Genomic DNA, 22,287 nt, shown 5'->3' on the forward strand with positions numbered 1-22,287 from the left:
TCCATATACTGGAGATAGAACCAGGGATTTCTCCATATACTGGAGATGATAGAACCAGGGACTTCTCCACTAGAGGTCTCCTCAAGCTTGATAACTAGACCTTCTTGATTCAGAGAGGAGGGGCCCTATGCAAATACTCTGTCACCATTCATTGGTGACTCCAGACTCACTAGGCTGCTGATACAGTTTGAACAAAAGGGTACACACTCACTATCATACAAATAGTGAGTTTGGGCATGCCTAACCTTCAAGTTACTAAACTTCAACCTCCAAAAACATATATTAAGTCACATTTTTCAATGTCTCTCCTCTTCCTTCTACACATACACACACAAACACACACACACATGCAAAAATAAAGAAAAAGAAAAGGGCTGTAGCAAGTGATGTTGTTTCTGTTAGAAAGAAAAGACGTTTATAGCACCTACTTCTGCATGGAGACTTCATGCTCCTTGGTAGACCTCTGTTTCTTAAACACAATCAGTGCTAAATATCTGAATACAACAAAATCCTTTGGTTCCTACCAAAGTTTGCACTGTGCACTTCTTTGGCAACATTTGATCAAAAAGTATCTGTTTGTATGATGAGGATTCTCTTTGATTTTGAGAGGATAGAGCTGTGTTAGTTTAAAAGACAATGACTCCTCCCCATAGGCCCATAGGGAGTGACACTATTAGGAGGTGTGGCCTTACTGGAGTAAGTGTGGCTTATTGAGCAAAGTATGTCACTGAGGAATGGGCTTGAGGTTTCAGGAGCGCAAGCCATGCCCCTTGTCTTTTTCTTTTCTTACTGCCTGCCAGATCCAGATCCAGAACATTCAGGCTCAGTTCCTTCCCCATGTCTGCCTGTGGGCTGCCATGCTTCCCACCGTTATCATAATGGAGATGACGATGGACTAAACCTCAGAGCCGGTAGCCTAACCCAGTGTAATGTTTTAAGTCATGCTACTTTTATTCATCTCTTTGTCTACAGCCTAAGAACACAACTAATCCATGGCGTTATTAAGAACAATTGTATAAAGTACTTTCTATATGTATATGCGTGCAGATAAAACTACATATTTAACCTCATCAGCAACATTCAGAATGGTATTTTATGTATGCATTGGTATTTTAAACAATTTTATGATCAGTAATTCAATAACTCTCATGAAGTCAATAAAACAGCTGAAGGATAGAATGAGTTGCATTATCTACTTCAAGTTCATGTGATTATGACCATGCTTAGGAAAAGCCATGTCATATAAGGTATGCCCATCAGAGTGTCCATGATCCCTATTGCTAATGTCTTTCCAAGAAGAGACATAAGGCAATATCACATGTTAGAGGAAGTTGAATATGTAACAGTGGACAAAAACTGAGAGTAACAGGGTCAGGCCAGGGGTACCACATATCATACACATTCACCACAGGGTAGGAGGATCAAAGGAAGAAGAGTTCTATAGAGTTGCCAATGGACTAGGCCCTATGGGCACCTCAACTTCAGAGAACACACTCCTAGTATTTTAAAATATTAAAATTATGATCATTTGTTATAGGAAAGTCATACAAAGGCTTATGATAATCCTCTGTCAGTATCTCAATGTAAAGGAAGAACTTTAAGCAAGGAAATATATTTTTTGTTTAGAGCTAAGATTTCATGGGGTAGTGATATGGCTCAACAGGTAGAGGTGTTTTCCCTGGAAGCAACCTAGAGAAAAGAAAGAACTAGAGGATATTGTCCTCTAATAAGCCATGGAATTCATTTTGTGTGAGTACATGCACAGAGAGAGAGAGAGAGAGAGAGAGAGAGAGAGAGAGAGAGAGAGAGAGAGAGAGAGAGAGAGAGAATACAACACATTTCAGAACTTCAGCTAGTCTCTTGGTAAGCCATAAAGTTAGTTGTTTCCTTTCCTGGGTGTTTTCTAAACCAATTTCATTTTTTAAATACAGTTTTGAAATGAAGTCCTGATCAAGCAGGCACACAGATCCAAAGCGCTTCCCATTTGCTCCATCATCGGGTCCTTGTCTTGGTGAAGAGAGCAGTGTTTCCTATGTATCTATTAGATACAGCTTCTTTTTCCCCATGAAGCTTATCAGCTTATTGTGGAGTATATATTCCTCTGAAACAAAACTACCTCACCTTGCTCTGAGTATAATATGGACTAACACAGGGTTGACCTAGTACATTTAGTTTTAAATGTCTTCTTTAAATTCATCATCAATAGCCAACTCATACTATATCAGATCTTTGTCTAAAACACTAAACTTGTTTTCCCAGCTGAAGATCTTGGCCTAGCTAACTAGGCAGAGATTTGATATCTGTAACCTATTTGGTTAACTAATCTCTAGACAACAGGGAGAGCTGTCAGCACTGTTTTTGAGAACTAAAAATTCATGCTGAGGTGACTTTGCTAGCTCTGAGATCCTTCCCTCTGGATGCAGGACCTGATACTTGTGATATAAACCCAATGTGGCAGGCACAACTCAGCCTTCTTGGTCAGAGGCTACTTTGCGTGAGGAAGCAATTTGTCTGATGCAGATCTCTTTTTCATTTCCTAAAACTATTGACTATGATCCTGCCCTTAGTAGACTGGTTCTGCAGAAGCCCAGCATTGCTTCTGGCACTTAGTAGCTGCTAAGAAAAATTTTTTTTGATTGCAGAAATAGTTGTTCTCCTCACAAACACTGTTAAGCTGCATGTATGGACTTAAAGAAGAGTGAATATGTACCATCCCTCCAACAATCTGTTTAAAAGATCTGCTTGCCTCTTGACTCTAAGCGAGTCATGAGACCCTATCATTTGTAGTTTATTTATGTGTGAAATGAGAAGATTCCACCAGGGTTTTCGTAGCCCTAACATTGCGTGACTTCACTCATCATGGGAAAGCTAAAGGTCATCATTTGTCTCTTTGTCATTTGTCCCAGAATCATCGAACCATTTCGACCGATGGTTTTAAACCCCTCATATATGTAATGTTTCCGAGCTCTGCATTCTCAATTGTTTGTGTTATAAATATATATTGCTGTACCAAAAAAATAAATCAAAAGGGAAATCCAATATTTATGGTAAGTTGAGGCACTTGGGTTACTGGAATTATCTATAAAATGTCAATAATTTTTTAAAAAGCCTACCTGACATTTCTGTCTAAAGAAACAGAAACATTTGTGAAAGCAACTTGGTAAATAAAAACAGGTTAACCAGATTTTGCTTTTCAGAACTCTTTATACAGTAACAACTAAATTTTTTAGTCCTGACAATTTTTAAATATCCCTGTCTTTGTTCCAGTTCTCAGGGAGACACTAGGCACCTCTGTTTTTTCAGTATTTCCAGATAATCATGAAAAGAACTGATGTGGTCACACTCCAGAATTATCAGGTAAATAATGCAAATGAAATTCAGACATATACATACCGCTCACTTTAAAATTATAACAGTTAAACAAGAGGAAGCTTTGGAAAGGCCTTGGCCAGAAGGCATGGCCACCGCACATCTCCTGGATCATTCTATTTAAATGTAGCTTCATAGCAGGCCAAATGACATATCATTTTCATGCCTAATTTTAAAGGTTGCAGTAGTTATCTCTGACAAACTAAAACATCTCACCTTTTCTTCCATATTGTACTGCCAATTATGTGACAATGTACATTACTGAATACTTTCAAAAGTTCATGTTTTTATTAAAAAATGAAAATCATCAGAAATTTGACTGTAAGTATAAATATATGTCTCATAATTGAAAACTTCAGAAAGTTAATAATAATTGCCAATACATCTTAATTCTAATTTTAAAATTTCATATGTATTGGTGTCTTGTCTGTGTGTCTACATGAGAATATGAGTTACAGACAGTTTTGGAATGCCATGGGTGCTGGGAATTGAACCCAGAATCCCTGGAAGAACAATCAGTGCTCTTAACCACTTAACTCCAGCCCCTTAATTCTAGACTTTTAAACAGTTTAATTGATGACATCTTTATTTCAGAAAAATGAGATGATTCTTGGTAGAAGTAGCATTTGATACTCCTGTTTTCACACATTTATTTAGTAATTTGAAAGCTTGCTGTCACCTCACATGTAAATAGTTGAAAAAATTTAGATAATATCTATCCAGACAATTTATGGGACTTTCCCAAAAGACATTTACTTTTGTCAGATGATCAGTGAGTTCTCTGACATCTTACAGGTGATTTTCTAAATCTGTTTTTGTTTGTTTGTTTGTTTTTGGTTTTGTTTGTTTGTTTGTTCATTTTTTGTTTTTGAATAGTTCACTGGAAAAAGATGCATTTCTCAAGGCAATCAAAGCCCCAGGTAATAGCCGCCAACCTCTAGCATATTTAGTTACAGTATATTAATCTTTTTTCCTTAGGGCTCATGTAGTTCAGTCTTATCTTACACTCACTATGTATTTAGGAATGACTATGAATTCCTGTTTCTCATGGATCTTCTTCCCATCTGCTGGGATTGCAAGCATTCTGTCAGAGGATTCAACACAGCCTCATGGTTGCCAAGAGAGGGCAATCTACCAGCTAAGCTCTACCTACAGAGCTCCTTATATTCACTTTTGCTCAGGACTAGTTAGTCTCAGAACCAAGCTTGATGCTGTAAGAACTTAAAACTAGTATGTAGGGCATTGCCCTCGAATATTTAATCACTCCAGTCACTGTCTTTTCCATTATTCACTGTTTACATAGAAGCAAGCAGAGTCATGCTCGCCAACGGTCTTTCCAAAGTGGAGAATCCAAATCTGCTTCATTAATTCAATACAGCAGTGGAATTTAAAACAGAAAACGTCTAGAACTCGCTGGGTCCTTTGCTTGTTTTTTCCCAAGGAGCACGAAGGAAGCTGACACAGCTGAATGACACTGGAAACTGATCATTGCACCCGCCCTCCTGCCTACCTGTCTTCTGATCAGTGATTTTACTCTGTGTGCTTGTGAACCTCCTCATTATTTGGTCTGCTTACTGGAAGACATAACTGCCGCCTGCTGGAGTCTGCTGAAGAATGCCTTAGAGCTGTCTGCCAGCACTCAGCTTCAGGAGCTGATGTTCACACTCCTCCCGGCTTTGCTGTACTGCCGGAGGCTGTCCTCTAGGCCCTGCTTCAGAGCCTCTTTCAAGCCTGCCCTGCTTCTAATTATCACACTTGAGCTCTAGGTAACCTGAGAGTGGTTACTAAGCTACCTTCCATGGTTCCAAGAAGTAGCTTGTGGGGTCTCTGTGTGAGGACTCACTTTCTTAACACCATTGCCTCTCTTCCCTACCTGACAGGCACCTTAAGCCTTAAGCCAGAGAGGTGATACCACTAATTTGAATTATACTTAAGGGGAACTCAAAGACGTTGAGTTTTTCCCTGTTTGAATTTTAAGTGGAATGAACGCTTCATAGTAGTTCTGGAAGTCAGCTTCTGTCTGTGTTTGTATGTCTCCCTGCTGTGTTTCTTGCAATTTCCTGAGCAGAGCTTTTCCACTGCTGTGGAAAGCCAAGCCTAAATTGGCCCAGCTCCTAACTCCTTACTGATTGAGAAGAACTCTTTCTGAAACCAGTTTTTGGTAGCCTTCCACGAGAGTCTACAGGCCAGCTTCGAGCTGAATCCCATCCCTACTGTCTCCGTTAGATACTTGGTAGTACTCACCTGCAATCCCAGTCCTGAGGAGGGGGAGATAACAAGATTACTGGGGCTTTGCAGGACTGTACGATTACCCTATTTGGCAACTTCTGGTCACTGAGAGACTATCTCAAGGAATAAGATGTATGGTACCTGAGGGAAATCACTCAAGATTACTCTTTGGCCTACAGACTCATATAAATGTGTACAGTCACAAACTTTAGCATATTTCCTCAAGTGGACATACACTCAAAGGTTTGGACACACACATAAACTTAAAACAACTTAAAACTATGAATGATTACCACACTTCAGAAAATCATATGTTCTCATTAATGATTACCTGAAGCCACATGACTCCTTAGGGTGACATAAGCAGTAGCCCTTCCGCAAACCATCACTTCCCATATAGCTTTCTTTGTCTAAAAACTCAACTGCCTTACTGTATTGCTACAGAAGTTTTGAAAGTCAGGTTCTTTTCTGGAATTCTCACATTTATTCTGGGTTACATTTTCTTGGCCCATTAGAACTAAACTCAGGAGTAGGGTGCTAAGTTCTTTCACATTATATATATTTGTTCAAGTAAATAGCTCGTTTTGATTAAATTACTTACAATTTAGCACCTTAGTCACAGATATGTTTGAAGTACATAAAAGTTTCACTTCATATTCTGTTATTTCATTTTCTTCTTGAAAAACGTGTAAACAGTGACACTTTATCTCTTTCCTTTACAGTACTAACAGTAATGAAATCAAAGAAGCTAATTCTCAAGTTCCCTTTCATCTGTTTGGTTGCTTGAACTCTATAGCCAAATAACACAGATTGATGGCAAGAACAGAGTCCATGTCCTCACGGTAACACAAGTTAGCATGACGGATCAAGATGTCTGCACAGTGACTTTCTTCTAAAGCCTCACTCCTTGGCCTATGACAGCCATGTGTTTTCTTCCTTCTTTTTATAGGAGCCTTTCTCTGAGTTTGCCTGTGTCCTAACCATTTTATTTTAAATTTATTTTTGTTTCTTTGCTTCAGAACATGATCTCATATGTATATTATGCTATCCTTGAAATGACTATATTGCTGATTTTGGACTTGAATCTTTGGTTCTCCTGTCTGTATCTTGAGAATGGTAATCTTTGCTTATTAGGAGAAAATTGTCGATGGATTGCATCATGTACTAAACTTCCCTGTAATTTATTCTGTATTTCTGCCTCCAAAGAGAGGGAAGTATACTCTCAAAAAATTTAACGAAAAAACCAGCACTCAGTTATACTAGAATTGCATAATTCAACACATGAATTTTAGGAAAATATATTACTGACTGGGACATCTATCACTTCAATGTCACCTAGCCTAGGATCCACAGACAAACAGAGTGAAAAGCCTTGGTTTGAATCTAAACAGAGTCATCATTGTAGTCTCTTGTAAATGAATAATATATCAGCTAATTATTCATATAAAGTACTTTTACTTTAAATAGCATTTCTGGTTTATGTGTATATTATTTGGTTATTCTATATCGGCTGAAGTTCCTTGTTTAGCTCCAGGATCCTGTAGTCTGCCAAATCATCCGTGAAATGCTGTTACTCCTCTGATCAAGAGACTGGAGTATGATTCTGGGCTATGTGTATGCAGGTAAGCTTTGCTCTGTATCCCAAAGCCTGCTTGGAGTATTGATAAGACTGAGAGTTTCAGAGGAATACCATAGCAACAATTTTAATGTGTTTATGGAACACGTGAAAACTTTATAAGATATATTCTGGAAATAACTGTGTAAAGCATATTTTATTTTTGGCCTTAAAATTATCACTTCAACATTCTTTTTCTAGAGTATAATTGAGCTTTCTATTCCATAACTGAAATGGGGCATGTGTCACCTAAGGGAATGGTTAGAGAAGGCTAACAGTTTGGTTTTAATTTGTCTTGGGGGGAAAAAAAGACAGATTTTTGCACATGCTTGGCAGTGGGTTGGAACCTATCATGCTGAGTAAAGGATTAGTTGAAATACAGAGATTTTCTAGGCATTAGACTACACCAAAAATTCAATTATAAATCTAATTACAGCTTTAATTGTTAAACAATCAACCAGATTACTTTCTAGTGTGAAGTGTTTTGCTTCCTGCTGACTCATGAACAGGTGCAGCATGCAGGTGAGAGCGCTCCTGTAACCACATGAACGTCACCAGCTCACCCTTTTCCTGTATCTTGCCTTACTTTTTTTTTCTTTTTTTTTCTTCTTTTTTTTTTATTGGATGATTTATTTACATTTCCTATGTTGTCCCCTTACCCCATCCCCCACCACCCCCTCGGAACCTCCAATCCCCTCGCCCCTCCTCCTTCTTCTCTGTGGATGTAACCTCTATCTACACCCCCCCCACTCCCACCTCCCCACCCTCAAAATTCCCACCCCCTGGGGCATCCAGCCTTCATGAGGTCAAGGTTCTCTTCTTCCACTTATGCCCAGCAGGGCCCTCCACTTTTACATATTCAGCTGAAGCCCTGGATCCCCCCCTAAGTGCTCCCAGGCTGGTGGTTTAGATCCTGGGAGCTGTGGTTGGTTGGTATTGTTGCTCTCCTCATGGTGCCGCAAATCCTTTCAGCTCCTTCAGTCTTCACTCTAACTCCTCTATTGAGAACCCCATGATCAGTTCAATGGCTAGTTGTGAGCATCTGCCTCTGAATATGTCTGACTCTTGAAGGCCTCTGAGGAGATATCCATATCAGGCTCTTATCAGCATGCACTTCCTGTCTTCCACATCAGCATCTACCTTTGGTGATTGCACATGGGATAGATACTCAGGTGGAGTGGTCTTGAGACGGCCCCTCCTTCAGTTTCTGTCCCTCACTTTGTCTCCATATTTGCTCCCTTGAGTATTTTGTTGCTCCTTGTAAGAAGGACCGAATCATCCTCACTTGGTCTTCCTTCTTTATGGGCTTCATGTGGCCTGTGAGTTGCATCTTGGGCATTTCAAGGTTCTAGACTAATATCCAATAATCAGTGAGTGAATACCATGTGTGTTCTTTTGTGATTGGCTTACCTCACTCAGGATGATAACTGAAGACCCAGAAATGAACCCACACACTTATGGTCACTTGATCTTTGACAAAGGAGCTAAAACTGTCCAGTGGAAATAGGACAGCATTTTCAACAAATGGTGCTGGTTCAACTGGAAGACAACATGTAGAAGAATGAAAATTGATCCATTCTTATCCCCTTGTACAAAGCTCAAGTCTAAGTGGATAAAGGACCTCCACATAAAACCAGATACACTGAAACTTGCCTTACTTTTTAAACCACAGCCTAGATCACAAAATTCAAAAAGCCTGCAAGGTAAACTATGCATCCCTATGCACTTAGAGATGTTTTCTTAGCAAAAAGAATGGGCTATGCTTGTAGGCCAGCAATCCCAAGGTAAAAACTGATCAAATAATAGCCCAGTTAATATCTTGCATAAACTTAGATCTTTTGGGCTAATTTGCTTCTAATGATTAGAAAAGCATCATAATGCAACAAGGCCAAAAATGTTTTATGGGGAGGCTGTTTATTTAGGTTTGTTTGGCTTTCTGTTTCCTAAACAACATGTAATAAATGTTTTTGTCAATATTATCAAGTCACAAGCCACAATTAATGCTAAGAGTCAGGGGGCAAAAGAGAAGAGAAGTTTAAAGGAGCCCTTACCTAATAGGCAGCAAGGTATGTAGGTATTATCAGATGAAGTATGCATATATGTATAAACCATAAAAGTTGCAAATGTGCCAGTGGCATCAATTTCCTTGGAAAGGAAGCTTATTGTTTGCAGCAGACACAGCTAATTTCACATGGGGACAACTATCAAAATCTAGCTTTTGATTTACTGAAAAACAAAATGGTCCAAGTTCAAACTTCTAAGAAGTCTAACACTTAACCATTTTTTCTTTCAAAAACAAAGCATGCAAAATTCCAAAGATGATTTAATCTTTTAATTCTCAGTGATAAGTTTCAACTGAGAGATGGTTGGTAGGCAAAACAAATGTGGAAGCCACTTTTCACACAGCCTAAACTGTCAGAAGGAATTGAATGGGGCTGGAACTTACAAAGCTAGCAGTTTGAAGCAAATGCAATAACACTTTAAAATAACATTACAAGATTTATTTTAACATAGTTAAAATGCAAAAACTCTTCTGAGAATTCTGGAAATGGAAAATGTTTACTTTAGAAAGCACTCGGCTATGTTTTGGTTCCACACTAAGCCATAAAAGGATTCATGAAGCTTGCCTAACATGTGGTTCATAATGTCTGCTTTGTAAATTCAGCATTCAAATAATGCCAGTGGTAAAAAATAAAATTAAACTAAAAAGATAAACAACCCTGGGTTATCATAACTGTAGAGAGACAGACTCCTGGGTAATGTGAAGCAGACAACTATCAACTTCCATATAAAGTAGTAATATAGACATATATTGTGTAGCATCCATGTAGAAGTATAAATACTTTGCCACAGCATAATGGCTCCTAACAGTTTGAAATGTAACTAGTATGACAACATCTTAAATTTCATCTTGTTTTAATTGATTTAAATGTAAAAGCTAAGAAGATTGTCATAGCTTATGGCTATCAAATTGGACAATATAGGTCTGCTCTTTCTATGGACAAGGATAAAGTCAGTCATATCTCTGTGTTACACACAATGATGTTCAGATTGTCAGGCTTTTCATTAGGTAGATAAAAGCCTAATATTAATATTAGTTCTTATTTGACAGACTTACCTCCAATGAAAGCCCCATGAATAATAATGAATACTTGATCACAGGTCCCTGTGGTATACATGTTCTTATGGCTACACTGGACAACCAAACCAAAACTAAAAGCAAAAAAGTATCTGTGGTTAGAGATCAAAACTCACCCTTTGAAAAATATTTAATGGAAGATACCAAGAGAATAGGACTTTCCCAGTCAATTGAGCAAAACTCCTATGAACTCACAGAGACTGAAGCTGCAAGAACAGGGTTGCACCATGTCCTCAGAGTTTAACTTGTAGCTTTCAGTTTAGTATTTTTATAGGGTGTCAGACATAGGTCTGCCTCTCTGCCTGGGTGCCAGAGTGCTGTCAGCATTCCTCAGGGAGAGGAAGTCAGGGATAGTGTCCTGGTCTACATTACCCTTCAGGGTATCTATGCACCAGGTAGGAAGGGGGAGAGCAGAACCCTGGGCCAATAGGATCCATCCTGGCTTGGAGCTAGTGCTGAAAGTCCTGGAGAAGCTAGAGGAGAGAAAGCCTTCTTTGAGGATCTTAGGAGTGACTCTTTCCTGGGATGATCATTAATGAAGCAGTTCTTTGAGATGATCCTTGGTTGTTCATATTGTTGTATTTGGTGTTGGATGACAATGTATTCATTTTACTCAGGGTGAATCAGATATTATATACTTGTTGGGGAAAGCAATACTCAGAAAGGGAAGCTCCTTGGCTGAAGGCTCAAAGCTATGTGTGACTGAGTGACTATGGTCCTCAGTGGGGTGTCATCATTATGTCTTCTAGAACAGGTACAGAGATATGTAGAAAGAAGCTCTGCTCTTGTTGTTCTCCTGAGAGGCTTTGCGAGAGCCTGACCAATACAGATGCAGATGCTTGCAACTAACCATCTGACTGAGCAAGTGGACCCCAACGGAGTAGGGAAGGGCTGGAGGAGCTGAAGGTATTTGCAACCCCATAGAAAGAAAAACAGTATCAACCAACCAGACCCCCCAGAGCTCCAGCTGCATATGTAGCAGAGAATGGCCTTATCTGGCATAAATGGTCCTCTGAAGGTTCAATGGCCTAGTGTACAGGAATGCTAGGGTGGTGATGTAGGAGTGCAAGGGTACCTGGGGGAGCACCCTCATAGAAGCATGGGGAGGGAGGATGGAGTAGAGGTTTGCAGAGGGGAAACCGAGAAAAGGGCTAACAGTTGAGATGTAAATAAATAAAATATCCAATAAAATGAATTTTAAAAATTCTCTGAGATTCCTGGGTACTTATGCTGGTCTGATAGCAAGTTCCTACATGCCCTACTGTGGGGCTCCTGATGGATTGGGTCTCTGATTCTTTTGCCTTCTTGGACTCTTTCCCTTCGGTTGGCTTTCTCGTCCAACTTTGGTGTGATTATTTTTTTGTTTTATCTTATTATATTTTATTTTGTTGTGTTTTGTTGTTATATCTTAGAAGCCTGTTCTTTATAATGAAACAGAGAAAGGGAGTGGATCTGGAGAGGAGGGCAGGGGAGGGGAGATGCTTGGATGTGGGGAGAAACTGGGAGGAGTAGAGGAAGGGAAGATGGTAATGAGGACATATTGTATGAGAAAATAATCTATTTTCTTTAAATACAAATGTTTAAAAATAGATAGGTAAAAAAGAAAAATGGAAAGAAAGAAACTGTATCCTTTTATGGTACAGAAAAAAGTACAAATTCTTTGTACTATAACTTTCCAAAAGGCTTTCATTGTTTGAAATTTTTAAATGGGAAGCAAAATTATGCTGTAGTATATAATTTCCTGGGGACTGCTAATGAAATTGTTCCCTTTGAATGCTATTTCAGTGTCAATGAGGGAAGAATTTAATCTGAAACCATGAAACACTTGTTTCAAAAGTAAGTTTGGGCCTTTAGGAGCTTTTCCTGTGGATTCTGACTTTTTTACTACTTGGGGTAATTCCAGTGTTACTGGAATTCTCATTGGCGGAATATCTTACTTTTGCCTTTTTGTAAAATTGTGTTATGAAACAAGAGACCATACCAAGCCACCTCACTCAAAATTTCTTCCAATGAGAAATCACTGAGTGACATGGTGGGGTAAGAGGGTTCCCTTGACAGGTAAAAGCTACTTTAAAAACAAGTCATGTCAGAGTCCAGGGGTAATGTACAGCAATGTTAAGTACTGTTGACAAAAAAGCTAAACATGCAGCAAAGAGAAAGGTTTATTTATTTATTTATTTATTTATCTATTTATTTACTTTAGAAAACGATTGCTAATGAAGTTTAGTAATGCTTTAAAAAACTGTTAGAAATAAGATGAATGCATCTTAAATGCAGTTCAAATCTAATAAGGAGAGAGTTCATAAAATTTGGGAAAGGACAGATTTTGAATATATGCCTCTAAAATCAAAACAAAATCAAACCACACCAAACACCAATACTACTACTACTAATAATAATCATAATAGTAATCAAATGTCTGTGGTTCAAAATCAGAATATTCATTTAACATATTTAATTTATTCTTATTTTTGAAGTGTATGAGTGATTTCCCTGCAAGTATGTATGTGTACCACATGCATGTCTAATGCCCATAATGATCAGTAGAGGCCATCAGAATCCCTAGAACTTGAGTACTAGTTGATTGTAAGCTACTGTGTTGGGCTGGGACCTAAATCTTGATCCTCTGCAAGAGCAAGAAGAGCTCTTAACTACTGCGCTATCTATTAAGCTTCTAAATTCACATTTTGGGCTTGCATTTTTCTCTTATACTTTTTGGTTGGCCAACCTCTTTTTTATTTCTTGTATAATAATCTAATTATTTCTGCAGTGAAAAATATTAATAGAAATATCCATGTATCAGAGATGGGGGCTCTGTCTGAATTTGGGTGTCATATTGACATATCTGGATATCTGGCATGATTTGAATATCAAATCCCCTTCTAAGTTTGTGATGCTGAGTGTGTGGGGGGGTTACAGTTGGCAAAAGTAGTGCACTAGAGATGGCCTTCAAAGGAATGGCACAGACTCAGTTGAGGAGCCTCACCACATGTTCCTGCAACCTCTGACTGAGCAGCTCTCTGATGCCTCCCCAGCCATGACAGACTGAAAGCTCTGGAATCCATGTGTCAAAATGAGTTCTTGCTTTCCATTTCTTCCATAATACTGCACAACCTCTGATACAGAACATGAGCCACAGCACATATTTCCAGAGTCCCAGTGTACCCAGTATTAAGCTAAATTCATTCCAGTATTTTTCTACATGAAATTTAATGGATTTTTTTGTTTGTTTGTTAGCACTTTCAACTCTTATACATAAGCTACATAATGGATACAAAATACTATTAGGGAAGCAGCCCTAGCTTAGGAATTAGACAATTTGTAATTCTGTGTTATTATTGTGCTAATTAGGTTACTTTTTGATTTAGGTCAATTAACTTATTTGGAATGTGGACCTAGTTAAAGCTATCCTGTTTATGAGAATATTAAAGGGAGTGCAGAAATTTTCAGCTGTTACAATGCCTTTCTTCTCTTCCAGAAGTCTTGAATTTGGTTTTCAGGACCTGCCTCTGGAAAACAAAGCTGATTGTATCTTCCAGTTCAGATGACAAAGCACCTCTAATGTCTAAGGATGTTTGTGCTCAATATATACCCCTCCACATTTACAATCTTTTAAAATAAATTTATATGTGTATAATTAAAAAACCACAAATTAAAAATAAAAATTCCATAAATTTTAAGACATTACTTAATTAGTTTATCATAATAAAAATTGTATAAAAATGTGTTTGAACATCTATTTTTAAACTGACTATTAAAATATTTCATTTTCTTTTTTATTTGTGTGTGTGTGTGCACGCGCACGTGTGCATGCGCGTGCAGGTACCCAAGATGGCCAGAGAGGGATGCTGGAGTCCCTAGAGATGTGGAGATATCAGATGTGGCAGCAAACTCAAGTCCTCTAGAAGGATTCCAGGTGCTCTTAACTGCTGATCCATCTCTCAGTAGAATTTTATCACCATAAGAACTCACCATAGATTTCTATGGAAACTTTGGTTCTTAAGCAAAACAAATGACTCTACCGATCTGGTACTTGTTCAAAGTAAAATGTTCCCAGTACAGCAATGAAGAACAATCTGAATGACGGATATGCCAAGGGGCACATAGATTTCTTAAGGACAATAACCACTCAAAGGCATTTTATGTAGGCTGCACACTTAGATATTTCAGCAATCAATAAAAATTTTCCTGAATAGGGTCATGAAAACTTAGGATCACAAATTATTTTTCAAAACAAAATTTTGTTTTTAAAGTGATGCTTGAATTTAAATAATATGTATTTTTAACATTTCATGAAAGAAATTTTCAGGAAAGTTTGGATATTTAACACTCATTCTCCTTTAAGTAGCTCAAAGAGTAGAGTTTGATAATATTTTACATAATTAGACAAATCTGGATCAACTAGGGACTCATCCATGGTCAAGCACCCATCCCTGACACTGTTAATGGTGTTCTGTTATGCTTGCAGACAGAAGCCTTGCATGACTGGTTTCTGAAAGGATCCACCCAGAAAATGACTGAAACAAATGCAGAGACCCACAACTAAATATTGGGTGGAGCTTGGGGACCTTTATGAAAGGGCTGAGGAAGGATTGAGGATCCTGAAGGGGATAGGAACTTCAAAGGAAGACCAACAGAGTCTACTAATCTGAACCTTTGGGGCCACCAACCAAAGACCATACACAGGCTAGATCAGACACCCATACATATGTGGCAGATGCACACCTTGGTCTTCATGTGGGTTTCAAACACCTATCACAAACAACTATTTGGGTGCTTTCAAAAAAGCTGTTGTTTGTACATGGGATATGTTCTTTTAGTTGGACTGCCTGGTCTGGCCATAGTGAGACAAGATGGATCTAACCCTACAGAGACATTATATGCTAGGGTGGGGGAACAACAAAGGGAATTCTTCACCTTCTCAGAGGAGAAAGGGAATAAGGAGTTGGGGAAGGTGTGGGACGGTGGGCTGTGAGAGGCAGGCAGCTGGGTACCTCTTCAAGTGCAGGCTTCGAAGTGCAGATACTCTAATGGGACGGTAGGAGTTCAGCCTTGCTCATGGGCTCCGGTTCCTTTCACTTAGCTTCAGCCATCCACAACCCCTCCCAAAAAAAGATTTGTGGCCTTCAGTCACCTAGCACAGGTAAAGGGTGTGACTACTGGCCGCAGCATCTCAAGAGATTTCCATAATAATGAGTTACCTAAAGGCCAGTGGGCATAGCCAATTAAGCATTCCTTCCTGGACTCTCCTCTTTGCAAAAGATATTTAACCTTAGGCCCACCCTGAGGACATGAGGTACAGCTTCATCCACTTTCTGCCAAGACAACAAACCTTTTAAAACCATGGACTTCCTCCTGTCTTTGGGGCCTGCCATGGAGAACCGTAGAGGGGGCCTTCAACTAATGAGCCAGTGCCACCTAATCTCCCACCAGAGGACTTCTCTATGTTCCCACCATGGAGGCCTGTCAACTCAAGCAAGTAGCCGAACCAGCCATGACCCGGCCAAGTGAGTCGCCTTGACCAAGAGTCTCATCCACCCCGCAAAGGCACTGCCAAAGCTCTCTTCCTCGTCCCCCTTGGCTGCGGGCTGATCCAGCCCTTATACCCCCAGCCTCAACTCTTCTGTGGCTCCCAACAGTGCCTGAGAGTCCAGGAGTCTGGGACCAGTCAATCCTGCATGCCTTTTTGCCCAGGGTTCCCATCTAAGAGCTCCGCCCCTGCAGGTCTCAGACTGAGATTTCCCCACTCCTGGAGCAGAGTTCTGTGACTTCTCACAGCTCGACGTCTGCAGCAGGGAGTGAACTCAGTCAAATTTCCACACTTCTGACTCCCTGATCTGTGGCAGACACACGGGATCTACAACTCAACCCAACAGCCCCACAGAATCCACACCCACGCTTGAACAACAGCCCCGAAGGTAGGGACTGCGGAAGAGGGGACTGGGAGAGGATATGGATCCAGATGTAACATGAATAAATAAATTTAAAAGGGGAAGGGACGAAATGCACCAGAACAAAAGCCACCATTCAGTATAGCAAAATGATAAGAATACAGACAATTTCAGTACTTCCTCAACCAAGAAAAAATGCAATTATTCTATGCCATAAATATCTAATACGTTTCTTCCACAGCTAGGCTTATATTTATATTGTCTGGTATTCTAGTCAGGGAATAGTTCAACACTGTCTCAGGTAATTTAGTGCCAAGTCAAGCCCGTCTTCAGACATTTGTCCAAGTAACTGGACCAAGGACACCTGATGAAGCCTTGTCACAAGTCACAGTGATCAACTGATTCTTTTAGTAGCACTGGCTGGCAGGGCTGATGCTGAGCAGACAGTAAGTACTTAAACAGCACACAGACCCACTGAATTGTAACAGTGGGAATATTAAATAAACTGTGCCTCTGACACACTTCAATAGAGTAAAGCTACTGAAAATAACTTCCTCTCAAGAATTAAAAAAAAAAGATAAAATGGAGGAAAGACTGGTCACAAGCACAGAGAGGGACACAGGAGAGGGACACAGATAAATCTTTTAAATAAGATAGAGAACCAGAAGTACAGTATGCAGGTACTTAAGATTAAGTCAAGATGAAAATAATAAAAATTTTAAATTTTGGTATCTATAGAATTGTGTTTTGAGTGACTGAAGACATGACAAGTCTTGTAATGCACTTAAGAAGATATATATTCTGTGAATAATGTATCAGAGATAATGCTGTCACATTTTTAAAGGAGCAGTCATTAGATTATAGTTAGAGATTAAATAGAGGACAAAGACCATCAAGGGCATCACTCATGGTCCCAGAAGAGATTGTTTACTGAGCCACATTGGCTTTGTATCTGTAGCCTGCTGAGAGCAAGAACTGCCCTGAAATCCAGCATGCCATGTCAGAATCCTGATTGATATCAAGAGAGCAAATATGGAAGGCCCTGATGCTGAGGGAGCAAAAGCACTAGGTCACCGAGTTCAGAACACTGGCCCCTCTGGTCCAATTTAGACATGGCAGATGAAGTACAATAAAGCTGCTCTGGCTCAGTGCTTCTCAAAGTTGAGTTGCTTCAGAATCACCAGCAAAGTGAGTTTGAATACAGATGGATTGCTCTCTCCTTCAAAGTTCCCATTTAAGTCTGACTTGGAACTCAAGGCTTTCCATTTCCTTAAAACTACTTTGGGAGAGACACAGTGGAGCAGCATAATATTCTTTTCACTGTCAAGAAAATAAAGCTCCAAGCCTTTGGCATGCTGGAAGTATTCAAAAGACTGCTTTTTTTAAAGTGATGATCCCAAGACATTCTTTTCTGAACCACATGGGAACATGGTGTTTAGAAACTATTTCTTCCCTGCTGATTCAATAATATTCAGGAACTACTTGGCTGGGCAATGAGGCTCAGTAAGTAGCAATTCCTTATATGGAATCCCTGTGTCTCGTGCCAGCAATTCATTTAAAATGTTTGGAGGAATATTTCCATAATCTTAACTTACAATCACCCACTTGAAGTGATGTAAAACTTGCATTAGACAAATCACACTCTGAGTGTGATTTATTTGGTAGGGCATCTGGGGGTGTCCTGTGGAGGTGGAGGTCACAGGAAAATCTCTGGTACTCAACTTTCCCCTCTGCCTAGTGAGTTCTGGAAATGAAAAGTAAGAGGACTGAATTTGACGGTAAGCATCTTTGGTGTATATGCTGTCTTACTTGTTGTGGCTCAGAACTCTGAGGTATTGAAACAGTTCTTAGCTACATTAGCTCTATTGTCATTTGAATTTATTCAAATTTTCTGGAAAATACTGACCTATGCTATAAGGTATTAGGGAATACATAGACCAAAGAAAAATAGTAGACTAGTCGCCATTGATACAGCCACACAGGTGACACCAAGTGGTTACTGGACTGTTCTCTTTAATTTGCATTCATTATAAATAAAACCAAAAGAAAGAAAGTACCTTCTAGAATATTTGTTTGTTCTATTTCCTTGGAGTTTAATCTTCTTTAAAATAGAACAGACTTCTATTCTACTATATTGAACTTTATATGGAAAAAGGAGGCATTCTTTCTACTAGTATTATGCTTGCAAAAGAAAATTTTATTTAGTACCTATTAATATGGCATGGAGAAACATTGTAGATAATATTGTTCATCTTTATATCTAAAAAGACTAACACTATAAGTGATTGTACCCTCCATAGTTATTTAGTGTTTCACCTTGTTACAATGTATACAGCACATTCTACTACCATTAAAAATGTATTCTAAGCTGAGTGGTGGCTCATACCACCAATCCAAAGGTTTAAGAGGCAGAAGTAGGGTGATTGTCAAATATGAGGCTAGCCTGGGAAACAAAGAAAGTTCATGAAGAGCTTGTTTAAAGGAATACTAGAAATGTCAAATCATTTGGCAAATAGCCCTGTCATTATAGCAGGTGAGAAGCATTGAACATTTCTCAAACTGGGGGGAAGGGTTAAAAGGAAAGGAGATACTTAATGTTTCCTAGCGTTGCCACATAGGGTGATCACAATAGGCACTAACAGAGAAAACTGTTAAATACAAAACTGAGGGACCTGGAGTGGCATCATGGGAACACAGATACAGCAACAATAGGGTCGTTTTGATGAGCACTTTAAAGGAGATGGAATGTCTTCAGATTTCTACAGAAGGTATGGCCAAAAATACTTGACAAGCTGACTAGGTAGAAGTAGTGTCAACAGTACAAAAAAATTGTACTTTGAGAATATTACCAAATGGAGAAAATTAAAGAACATGCAATTAAATGAAAACTTTATTTCAAGATTGAAGGCAGCTCCATATACAAGCAAACAACAATAAAACTAAGGAAAGGATTGGAGATAGTTTGTAAAGCCTGTAATTGTGATTAGGGTAATTATTTAATTGTTATTTAAATTGCCTTGATAATTGTAGAATGACCACAAAGAAATATGATTAGACAATTGTAGGTATAAAGTATAAAAATTCTGTACATACCTTGGTGACACTGAATTATTGTGGTCAGTGTGTTGGCATTGACCTGAGATGGGGTTAAAGAGCTACCCTCCTCAGCCCAACTGTATAGACAGAGTTTGTGACAATGATATACCAGGCAGAAATGTAAAAATTTTGCCATAACTACAGTGGTCCTGCTCATGTCTCATATTCCCCCTGTGTTGAACACAACTTTCAAAAATACAGAAGGATGCTTAAGATAAAGATAGTATCTATAAACTGATAGAAATGGGGCAATCCAAGGAAACTACATGCAAATTCATTTTCTAGTATCTTCCTCCACTCCTATTCAACTTGACATAACATAGCCTTAAACCCTGCACTCATAGTTATCAGGGCCATTGCAGCAGGGACAATGACAAACAAGAGTTCCAGGTATTTGCTTGTTAATATGTATAAATATAAATTACTCAGTAATAACATCTTCTTTCTGTCTATCCATAGCATGTATCACTGAAATGATGACCTACAATAGATTTCTAAAACATGCTTTATTCCAACAGAATATTAGTACATACTACTGAAAAGATACCCACTTTACAGTGAATGTATTAAGCACTTAGACTTATTCCATTTCCTACCCCTTGAATAAATTAGCATACACTTACAAGTCATATCTATATAAGGCTTACAAGAACAAGCTTACCATGACTTGGGTATCCAGGTGTAGAGGGATCCCCTCCTGGATTCAGAGTCACCATAAAGGGCTCAGAGCTAGACACTGCAGTCTCTGGTGCATCACAGGGATCAATGTAGAGAAGAACACCTCCAAACCCAGCCTTTTCCAATAAGGAAATCTATAGGGAAAACAAAGAGTTGAAAGTGATATACACATTAGATGGTGCTTTATCACTGTCTCCTTATTGTCAACAGATGGAATGATTCTTTCAATATTTAAAAGAAAATCGGTTTGATTTTCTGTTTTCCAAAATTTGGGATGTGCACTATTTTCCTACTTTGCTTCTCATCATTGTGATAAATATCATGACCAAAAGCAGCTTGTGGAGGAAAGGTTTATTTCTCTAAAAATTTCATGTCACCAAGGGATTTTCAGAAAAGAACTTAAAGCAGGAAGCTAGAGAGAGGAATTGAAGAAGATGCTTTTGGAAAACACTGCTTGTTGACTTTCTTCCACTGGCTTGCTCATTTATAATTCTTATACAGCTCAGGCTTTCCTGCCCAAGGATGGCAAAGTCCATGGTGAGCATGGCCCTCCTGTATTGTTTAGCAAGTAAGAAAATACATCACAGATGTACCCAAAGGCAAGATGTATGTAGACAATTGTTCAACTAAGATTCACATAACACTAGGTTGTGCAAGTCAACAGAAACTTACTATATTAATTACCATTAGCATAAAAAACAATGTGGATTGTATATGGGTGAATTTTCTTATTTTATTTTTTTAAATACAGCATGTGGTACTTATTGTTTGAAAAATATCATCTATAAATATTATGTATTTGGATCATACCTCCTCAAACCATCTAGCTCATTATCGATTCTCTGCCAAGTAACCTTCCAAATTCATGTCCTCATTTTTTGTTTTGTTTTGATTTGATTTTAAATCACCTACTCAGGTCATTGAGTGCTGCCCATATATACATGAGTTTAATTTCAGGTCAGCTCCTGTAGGACTGGACAACCACAGCTGCTGGGAGATCATAATACAGCAGTTCTGACACATTCATAAGGCACTCTTTCATTACAAGACTCCCTGACCTCTGGCTATTCTAATAATTTTACCATGTTTTCTGAGCCTTGGGAAACAAAAGTGTGATATGAATGTTCCTTGCTCAGTTAAAGGTCTTGACTACTCCCTTCTACTTCCTATATTATTTTATGTTGATTACACATGACTTCTTTCTCTGCTAAAGATTTTCATACTCTATTGAAAAATTGTCCAAGAGTTTCCTACTATTGTGAAGCTATCAGAGGCCCCACATATCTAGAGTTCTGCTTTTATATGAATAATGGTCTGCTTGTTCTTCTCTTTCTGCAGAACCCACGACAGTCCATTATGATTATGTACTTCCTTGACAGACAAGGTTCTTTTCTTGCTCTTTGGATAGAAGCTACTCTAATGAACCTTTCAAGATCCTCCATGACATCACTTATTTTGTATCCTCAACCTCACCTGGGAGACAGGGAAGTTAAAGCATTTCCAAACAACCCCATGAAAAGTTTGTTTTTGAACAATTCCTTCTTGTCTGATCATGCTAGAAAATATTTGAAAACTGTCCCAGGATACATTCGTCAAGATGCTTGATGTAAAGATTTATTCTGTTTTTTTTTTTTAAATATATAATGTATGATTTTAATGGGAAAGAGGAGCTTGACAATTTCCCATGTCCCAGATTATTTTATGGTGCTTAACTGATTTACTTTTGTGACATACCTTACTGCGACTTAATCTAATATGAATAACAATAATCATGATTTGCTACTTCTATTTGTTTTCCATCAGAGAGTAAAAGTAATTAGATGTCATTTAAGCAATAAAACAGAGTAAAATTAACACCCATATTGAGTGTAGTTGTTACTACTGATCTAGGAACCTGACTTAATACTTATATTTTACTTCCCAATTAACTTCACACACAGTTATTCACTGAACTATGCACTAGAGTAAAGAGAGTCACTGTGACCTTGAGTAGGCACTGCGTTGAGGGTAAGGATCAAGCTTATTCTCCAGACCTTGGGTTAATGATGCATATGCTGCATATCATGGAATGCCTAGTAGGCAAGCAATAGTATTACTACATAAGCATTTCTTTGGAAAGAACAATCATGGCATAGCATCTATTCTTAAATAAAATGGAGTCCAGAGAAAACATTTGGAATATTCTTTGTCTGTACTTACTATGGAAAAAACAAACCATGCAATCATACACACACACACACACACACACACACATATATACATGAGTGGTG

General features: G+C 38.6%; 1 protein-coding gene across 1 annotated transcript in view; it reads right to left on the minus strand.

Annotated features, from left to right (window-relative positions):
* Naaladl2 (N-acetylated alpha-linked acidic dipeptidase like 2) overlaps positions 1–22,287 on the minus strand; it is a 610,065-nt gene that overhangs the window by 418,199 nt on the left and 169,579 nt on the right. The window contains exon 5 of the mRNA XM_028761198.1: positions 20,001–20,151. Coding sequence (XP_028617031.1) covers positions 20,001–20,151 — 151 coding nt within the window. The remainder of the gene's footprint in view (positions 1–20,000; positions 20,152–22,287) is intronic.

This window comes from Grammomys surdaster, unplaced genomic scaffold (genome assembly GCF_004785775.1).
Source record: "Grammomys surdaster isolate TR1022 unplaced genomic scaffold, NIH_TR_1.0 62, whole genome shotgun sequence".
NCBI classification, from domain to species: Eukaryota; Metazoa; Chordata; class Mammalia; order Rodentia; family Muridae; genus Grammomys; species Grammomys surdaster.